This window comes from Tachypleus tridentatus, chromosome 7 (assembly GCF_004210375.1).
Source record: "Tachypleus tridentatus isolate NWPU-2018 chromosome 7, ASM421037v1, whole genome shotgun sequence".
NCBI lineage: Eukaryota > Metazoa > Arthropoda > Merostomata > Xiphosura > Limulidae > Tachypleus > Tachypleus tridentatus.
The window spans coordinates 24,312,210-24,322,094 of NC_134831.1; the positions used below are offsets into that span (position 1 = coordinate 24,312,210).

Below are 9,885 nucleotides of genomic sequence, written 5' to 3' on the forward strand. Positions count from 1 at the left end.
AAATTTTGAAAATTAATATTATTATTGATTTGTTAAGCTTAAAATATTCATATATGCACAAATGTATATTTATTAAAATACTTTACATTAATCTAATTAGAGTACTCTATTGACAGTGGATAATACTAAAATATTTAATTTTATATACAAAATACAAAAATTAAACTCCGTTTTTTTATTCCAATGTCAGAAAATTTAGTAAAAATAGCCTACTCTATGCTACTTTCTAAGATGTTCTTCATGGGGTCACTAACGTTAATATTCAATAAAACTATACTCTGTCATTTTAGACGTCAAAGTATGGATACATTGAATAGCATAAAAAGAATTAAAAAATATGCACACACCGTCATACGAATTCATTTCTAAATTACTATTTATTATGTCACATGAATATTTACCTGATATATTTAGAAACAAAGAGCTGAGGCTTTCGTTAGACTTTAGATAAAAATCTGGAGTAAAAAGCTCTGAATATGTGGAACTGCTCTGAGAGCTAATTGGAGAAGGAAAGCTTTCTTCAACCACAGTAGAATAACGTATTGATTGTGGAACTGAAAATATGTTAATTACAGTTATCATACACATTAAAATAAGTTGAACCATTAAAATTAAACTTGTGCATAAAAAAAGCTAAAACACCATTTCTCAATATTATCGTATTTCTTATGAATCAAATAGTTTAGCATTTAACTATACCATAGTTCTTTGAACAAGGCAAACCTAACACAAAATATTTGACCTCTAGAAGTTTTAATCATTGTATTGGGATTTTTTTATGATAAAGTACATATCGTTCTAGTAACCATCTATTTAATAATATCTCTTTTAATGTTTTACACTAATTAATTAGAAATAAACTCAAAATGGCATTACTGGTGACCAAAGCGCCAATGTTTACAGCATAGATAGTAGTTCTATCTATTAATTCGTTTACATCTTTTACAGAAAAGGAAAGTTTGAGACTTAAATTTTCAGCAAAATAGGACTCTCATGATGCGCGATTTATTTTCCAGTATGAGGAAATATATTTCATATTTCAAGCAATAATTGTTATTCTACATATTATGCTAGACCACAAATGTGTTAAGGTGTGTATTTTGTAATATTTGTTCAAATGTAAAGAAAACAACAACTTTAATAATATAATGGACTTTCAGCTTTTCAACACAGTGCTTGATTTGTGAAATATTCTAAACAAGTAAAAGTTGTTGCTTTTATCTGAAATAAAAACTGCTTATAACAATAGATGGAAAGGAAAACTATTTGATAAATGTACTGGGATAGAGAAGTTTAAAAATATATAACAGTTGAGTACTATAAGTAGTTGTTATAAAATGCCGCTAAATATACATAGTTCTTATACAATTTCATTAGTTATACATAGTCGTTATAAAGTCTTACTAATTATGTGTAGTTCTTACATAATCACATTTGTTACACACAGGTGTTATACAGTCTCATTAATTATACGCATGTGTTATACAGACATATTAATTATCCGTACTAGCAGAAGGGCCAACCGACTCATTGAAAATATTTCATAAAAGTGAACAATTTCTTTAAAAAATAATTTTTCCGGAACATACAGCACAGGAAACATGTTCGCAATGTGTTGATATAAACTACAATGTTTTTTATGTAGTAAAGTGGCACCCTTTATTGAAAATATGTCTTTAATAACCACATTTCATAATACTATGTTTGCAAATTACAACAATAAACAAATAATCAAACCCTCATAGTGATTTTGTTTAAAATTAAGCACAAAGATACAAAATGGAATATCTGTGCTTCACCTACCACCGGTATTAAAACCCGGGTTTTAGCGTTGCAAGTCTGCAAACATACCGCTGTGCCTGTATGGGTATTTATAGTGAACGTCTATTATTGTTGTGAAAATAGTGCTTTCTTTTAAAATTGTATTCTGTGATAAATGAATGGTTGTTGCACATACCGTGGTTATTATTCTAATTGTATGAATCTTGAATATACAAATTATGAATTTTTCTATTAATTTTATTTGTAGTACCATTCACTAGATAACATCACATTGTATTTATTATTTCAGTCACATAACTAGATGTACTCCGATGGGACAGAGCTAAGTCTTCGAATTTATATAGTTAACGTGCGGGGGTTCAATTCTCCTCGCTGGACACAGAAAATAACCTGAGGTGGCTTTGCTTTGAGAAAAACACATACATAACTAGATAGATACATGTATATACACTACGTTCACAATAGTAAGATTTGATAAACAGCCTCATTAATTATACGTAATTGCTAACTAATTAGCGGGTCAGCGATAAGTTCAAAAGCATATGTTACTAAAAACGTGGTTTCAATACGCGCAGTTAGCCAGCCCATTGAGTAGCTTTGCGCTTAACCACAAAACAAATACAGTTGATACACAATTGTATTCGTTATAGGTAGTTATTATATTCCCTTTTTAATTAAACTGCCATTAAGTTAACAACGTTATTAAACTGATTTTGATTTATTTTCTTTAATTAAATATGTTTAAAATGTATTTCGTGTTGCTTCAAATGAAGCAAATAATTTTGTTTATTGCTGTATTTATTATCTTATGTTAAAAGGTATAATCTCTGTGAACAGGAAACTCGTTATTTTGATCAAGATGACATAAAACTAATGCATCACAGATCAATTAGAAGCTATTAAATGTATAAGATAATTGTAATTGATAAAACACTGTCTTATAAACTGATTTTCACAACTACATTATTCTAGAATTTGTATTTAAAATAATGTACGCTCATAAAGTGATTTATTTTTTCACGTGTGAAAAAAAAAAGTTATTTTGACTTCACTGACATTTGATACAATTATTGCAGGCTAATTGAGAAACTATTCCTTTAAGTTCATCATCAATTATTGCAGATAAATATAGTAGTTTTTGTTTACGCTTGTGCAAAATGTGTGTTAATATAATCGGATTACTAAGAAACATTAGTCTATTTTCTTAAGCCAGGCATAGATCATAGAGTTAGAGATCACAAATATAATGTAAATTCATAATAGTTTTTATTGTTGGGCGTGTTGTTTTGGATTATTCAGTAAACAATGCAATAATTAGTCCATTTAATGATGAGTATAGTATAATTTATTTTATCTCCAAGTTTTAAATGTTAATTTGCTTATGAACGCTGTAAGCAAAATTGACAAAAAATGCTAATACGACAACTTCACTGACTTGCCAAATATTCTCTTACACACAATACTTGTTCTTTGTAATTAAGCACAAAGTTAAACAGATCATTCTGTATTGAAATTAATATAAATCAATATAAATGATATAAAGACAACTTACAGTACTAAAGCTTCAGTCTCATCAGCAGTTAGAGCTGTGAAAGGTTGACTGATTATTGGGAATTAAACACAAAGCTACACAATGGGCTATCTGTGCTCTGCCCACCACGGCTGTCCAAACGCGGTTTATAGCGGTGTGCGTTTACAAGCATACCGCTGTGTCACTGGTGTCGTTGAATTGAATAACAGGTTGAGATAAATATTAGTTTTAGTGTTTTAAACAACTTATCTGCTAAACAGTTCAGAAGAATAAATTTATTGCGTGAATGCTACATGTTTTTCAGATCATATATAAATATATATTAACCCTAGTGAGAAAATGCAACTCAAAACACCTCCGATAGAGGTAAAATGCGTTGTTTTCTTCCACATAAAATAAGGCATAATAGATACATAATATCTCTAAATGATTAACTCGATAAATATTGGCAAATATTTTACTGTTATACAACATTATTTAAAATGCATTTTTACTGGCTTGTTTTGTGTTTTCAAATCGACCGTTTCGTAAGATAATACTACTGAACCATTCGTTTTACGAAGAAATGTGAAATTATTTTAAATCAAAAAACCTAATTGCTATCTTACGAAAATAAAGGAAAACTAAAAATTCACAAAAACATTTTAGTTCAATTAGAGTTTTCTTAGAAATTTACATAAATGGTAATAGCAGAAAAAAACAACTTACCAACAGATTGGGTTGCGACACGTGACTGTGTTTCTTTCACTGACGTGTACAGAGTATGATCTCCTGTGTGAGGAACAATGAGCGAGGTAGTTATGGAGAATGTTTCCATTGCTTTTGGCCTTGACTTTACAGTTTCATACAACAATAATGGTGAACCAGAACTGTTTGGATAATCCTCAGACCCAGTCAAAAGAACTATTGTGGAAGAATATTTGATACTTTTGCTTACTTTGATGTCATACGGCCTTACTGATTGATGATCAGGTCCCAACGGAATACTTCTTGAAACGTTATAAGATTGAGGTAAAACTGTCACATTTAGGTGAGATTGTAAAACAAATCTTGTATTTATTTCACTGGGTCTTATATCTCCATCAGGTTTTTGAAGTGTTATATTATTTTTTTCTGGTAATAAAGATGTTGATTCACTTTCTTTATTGCTTTTAGCTGATATCTGTTTCTCTGAGATATCAAACATTGACGTTAGTATCGGGATTGAAGTTATATTTTCAGAAATTGTTTTTACGTCACTCACCACATTTTCATTTAATTCTGGTGCAATATTTTCGGAAGAGAGTACAGTGAAAACATCAGAGTACAGTAAAGTACTATTAAGTTCTATATCCACACTTGGCAAAGCAATGGGTGTTGCTTTAGGTGTTATTATAACATTTGAGGTAACATATTTCACTCTAACTCGTATACCCGGTCGTTGCTGGAATGTACGACTTTTAACATCAGCCAAAGGCTTTCGTACTATGGATTTAATAACTTGCAATCGAGTTTCTTCATCAAGTACTTTTTCTGTTTGGTTTATTGTAGGAATTTCGGGTGTAACATCTAGTGTAGAAGAATGCTGGTTCCATAAATCAATATTTTCAGGAGAAACATAAGATGCTTGTAGCTGTGCGTGATCATATAGAGTAGAGTATTGTTCTGAAGTTTCAGATTGCCCATTGACGTAATTTGACGCCAAAAGTGAGGCAGTAACTTCAGTTGGCTCACTTAATTCGTTTACTAGGTCTGTTTGAATGATGGCAGCTTGTACTCCCTTTAGCTTTACAAGAGTTTGAAGTCCAAGGTTTACTTCAGTAGTAATGCCATCTATATGTGTAGATCCAAGACTTATTATTCGAGTTGATGGAAGAAGAGTAATAAATCCGTTAGTGTCTACGGTGTTTATGAAGTTATCTTTTTGAAGCCCCTCACCTCGTGTTGCAGTGCTTGATGTAATTTCTATGCGTTTTGACTCTTGTGTTTTAAAACTGTCATAAAAAGTGTAAAAGTAAGTAACATAAGTGTAATAGGTCTCTGGAATTGCACCTAACTTGTGGATCTGAATTTTCTGCAATTCTGTATTTGGTGTCGTTTCGCTTTCCTTTTCCAATAAGTCTTCATTGCTGCGCGCCTGAACAGTTACTTTTGTAAACATCCTCTGTTGAGTATTACTGTTAAAAATCTGAACTCTGGACCTAAGATTAACGATTGTTGTTGTTCCTTCTTGAAGTCTAGAACCAAGATGGATGGTTTTTTCTTCATCGAGCACAGTTGTGTAAGCAGAATTTTTATGAATAATGCTCATTTCCTCAGGACTAGGCGTCTGTAGGACAATACGTGATTTGACGACTTCCCTGTTTGTAAAATGAAGAATGGTACCGTGAATAAATGTTGTAAAGTATGTAAAAGTCGTATAATATGTCAATTGCAACGCATTTGAAAACACAAAATCTTGAAGCGACTCAGAGTTCAAAGTATTAATAAGTTCTTCAGTACCGACATTACCATTGGCAAAAACTGGACCTCTCGCTTGAAGAAACGTTTCTGTTTTTAACGAGTCTTCTTGATTCACTGTTTTGGTTACAAAAAGGCGTCGGTTTCCTGAAGGTCGTCCTAATGGACGTTTAAGACGAATTATACGTCGGATGGGATTAGGCTTTGAACTTTCGTATCTTTCTTCCGTATTATGCTTTAAAGTAGCTTGATCCCAACTTAACCTCGATGAATCTTTTATTTGTACTGACGTTGAAGGTGGTAAAGATAAGACCTGATTTAGTCTGTTTCTTCTTACGATGACAGGCCGACGCCTGTGCAAATTTAGCCTACCGACAGAAGGTTTAATTCTACGGATAATAGCTCGATCTTTTAGGATGCTCTCTGTAGTACTTGCACCGTCTTGTGAAAAAGATTTTTCGGGAACTGATTCTATTTGTTCTTTAGTTCCTTCTTTTGCCTTGAGATCTGTCGTAAACATTAATTACTTATATTAACAGTTTAAGTATTAAATTAAATTATCGTTAATATTCTAGATTTTGAAAGCATATTATTCATAAAATAAAGACACAGTATAAAATATTATCATATTTTTCACGTTTAAACCCATCAGAGTCACATCTAGTAAAACAGTTTTGAAAAATATAATACGATAATTAAATAGTACGAGCTAGAAAAAAAAATCATTTCTAGTGACGAGTGTAGACTTCTCTAATTTTGAATTGATGAAAATCTGTTCATTACTAACTAGATTGTCAATTTTTTTACCGAAATAAATATTGATTAACGAGCATTTAAACAATATAAATTGTCTAAAGTATCTTACTTTATAAAATATTTCTAAATAACAGGTCATACGTTTATGGATAAATATTGTTTTAAATATCTGGTTGTTCGAAAAATAATGGCAGATTTTAAATTTTAACTTCAATAAGAATTAATAAAGTTGCTTTTGATCTTTTTTATTCGCCACACGTTTTTGCCAAAAGGAAACAAGATTATTCATGCCATGACGATAAAACACTAAAGTTCTAGAACTCAAAAATTATTTAAAGCCATTCTCTGCTGTTGCTCTGTTGTTGAATATTTTGTCCTGTAAAAAGTTGTTCAAATGCTTAAAAATAGTAGTCAGCAGGTGACAGGTCTCGGGAGTAAGGAGGATGAAGCAATATTTCCTTGCCCAATTAATTTAGCTTCTGGAGCGTCATTTGAGCAACGTGTGGCCGAGCATTATCATGAAGCAAGATTGGTCTTCTTCGAGTGACTAGTGCTGACATTTTGTTACGCAGCGTTCTATGCATTTCTTCTAATTCTTGACAATAAATATCCACAGTGATATTCTGGCCCTGGTTGAGCAAGCTGTAACGGATAATACCGGCCGCAGATCACTATACAGTCACCGTAATTTTATGTTGGTGTAACTTTGGCTTTGGGAAGTGTTTTCGAGACTTTTCACTGTTAAGCCATTGCGCAGACCATTTTCTGTTGTTGTAAAGGATCCCCTTTTCGTCACAGGTAACAATTCGATTAAGAAATGGAGCATTTCTGTTGCACAAAATCAGTATAGAGCACAGTTCGAAATATCGATTTTTTAAAATCTTTACTGAGTTCGTGTGGAATCTACTTGTCGAGCTTTTCCAATTTTCCAGTTTGCTCGAAATAGTCCGGAATTGTGGAAATGCCAACATGCAGTTATGTGCCATTTCTCGAACAGTTTGACACTGGTTTCTTTCCACTAATCTCAATTGGTTGATTCCAACAGCAGAAGGACGTCTTCTGCCCTCCTTATCTTCAAGACTCACATCTCCATTACGAAACTATTGGAACCAACTCTGTACTGTACGTTTGGAGATGGTTATTTCGCTCCATGCTTGACTGATATTGCGAGCTATTGCTATTTGCGATGCATTACGACCAAGTTTGAATTCATGCAAAAAACGATGTGCAACTTTTTTTTTCCATCATTAATTGTAAAGGTCTGAAATATTGAAAATAAAGTTTTAGGAAATAATAGAAGCACTAATGAAGAGAAGAAAGCATTAGTTTTTAATGGTATATATGAAGTTGTAAAAGGACAGGTTTCTTATCCCTACAAATAACTAAAATTTTGATATAAAAATCCGCCATTACTTTTCGAACAACCTAATAACATTGCACTGCTGAGTTGAACTATATAAAATTCAAAACATTATATTAAGTTTATTGATATTTATCCTAGTTAGTACCATAAATAAAATTGATATAATGTTATATATAGCAATACGATACAAATGCTTGAGTTTATTGCTAGAAGACGAACACCTAAGATATTTACTTGCTCAAAAATTTAAAAAATAGTTATTTATTTAAACAGAAATAGCTCACGTGTTTTAGTCCAAAATTTCTTTTCCTGTTATTATAACATTTACAATCAAGTGTTTTATATGTCTTCAAGGGATTGCTTATAAATATTTAGTCAAAACAATAGCAACAGTGTGTTTTCTATTTTAAGAAAGTCTTTTGTTGTTGTTTATTAGCCACATTTTTACCAAAATCTGATTGGACAAAAAGTAAGCTATTGCCGCACCCTTTGTGAAAACTGGATCCACAGCTTGCCACAAAACAGATATCACATACTATCGACATTCACTGAGTAAGTGTAAATGATCTTGTATTTATTAAATAACGTTAATACAGGAAAATAAGAAAATGGCTTGTAAGTATGTGTGGCATTTGTGGATATTGTCCTTGATATCAGTAGGGATACAACGGTTTAATCCCGGAGGTCAGAATGACACAAAAAGCAGGTGTAAAACAGCGGTAAAAGAAATAAAGGCACGAAGAAAAAAATGAAGGATTAATTGCGTTATTCTATTTGGGAGTGATGAATATGAAATGTCTAGCGATATTTTTGAGAATTCCTTAGATTTCGTGACACCGAAGAAACGAAGATATTATCCAGTAACTCAAGTGTGAAAGCAAGGCGTTTAAGTTTTTGTTGTGATACTCCAACAGGGCGCGAGAATGATGTCTATTGAATTATTCAGTTCTTTGGTATCGAATCCATAGCAACACCAAACGTTCCAAATGAAGAAGATCGACAGAAGACATCAAGTTTCAATGCTCTTGACAAGAATAATTAATTGCTTTCATTATGTTTTATTTTATCAAGGTTTCTATGTACCATGTTACTCCCAGGAGATCCAGATGGTCTTATAAACGTGGATGAAAACGGCATTTGTAAGAAATCTGATGATACAAAACTGCTCTCATCTGCAAAAAGTATGTAGAATGATAAGAATTATCCCACTGACGCCAAAGTCAAGGCATCAGTATCTACTCTAAAAACAAAGAAAACAAAGAACAGGAACAAATAGCCAAGAACACAACAACTTTTGCTTAATTTCAGCCAAGAGAACGAGCGGGTAAGTCAACAACACAACATCACACGTACATCTTCTAAGGTTACTACTGTGTACGATGGGAGACAAAACTTGTAACAGTGTCATTAAATCTGCGATTTTTTTCGTAAAACTTTATATGCAGATTTAGTTCAAACGGAAAACGCTAAAAAGTTTAACCTCATTCCAAATGATGCTCTATATTAAAGTCTGTCATAAAGCCAAAATCCTTAGTGCCTGACCTGTGGGAGCACTGATAAAAAGCAATGTTGCGTAAACGACATATGAAAAATTATTCTTCCAGCTGCAAATAATTGTGTTCCAAATTTTAGATCAGCATACATATGGTATGTTGAATACCAGAGGTTATTCTGGTTATTTATTCTTCATTGTAACCTAAGACGTTGAACTGGTTATTACAAATATAAGATAACGTATTATCATCAATCATATCTTGTCAGTTTTTCAAAGGTAAGATATATTCTACTTTTATACTACATACCCTTGTACTACATCATAATCTCGAGTAACAAACTCTAAAACGCAATCAACTATCGTTAATATATTCTCTTCATTTGTCTCTTTGACTTTCAATCAAACGTATAGAAACTTAAATTGTTACTTAATGCACTATTTTAAACTTGATTACTTTTTCTGGTAATATTATACACTATTATAATTCTATTTGTCACATAATCATACAATCTTTAATCA

At 31.9% G+C, this 9,885-nt stretch overlaps 1 protein-coding gene across 2 annotated transcripts in view; it reads right to left on the minus strand.

Moving 5' to 3' along the window:
* LOC143255316 (uncharacterized) overlaps positions 1–9,885 on the minus strand; it is a 79,006-nt gene that overhangs the window by 508 nt on the left and 68,613 nt on the right. Inside the window, exons 6-7 of one of the 2 annotated variants that reach the window (XM_076510781.1) lie at positions 4,022–6,259; positions 402–554 (exon numbers count right to left, since the gene is read on the minus strand). In XM_076510781.1, coding sequence (XP_076366896.1) covers positions 402–554; positions 4,022–6,259 — 2,391 coding nt within the window. Of the gene's footprint in view, positions 1–401; positions 555–4,021; positions 6,260–9,885 lie in introns of those variants that run through there. The other variant, XM_076510782.1, reaches the window with a different exon arrangement.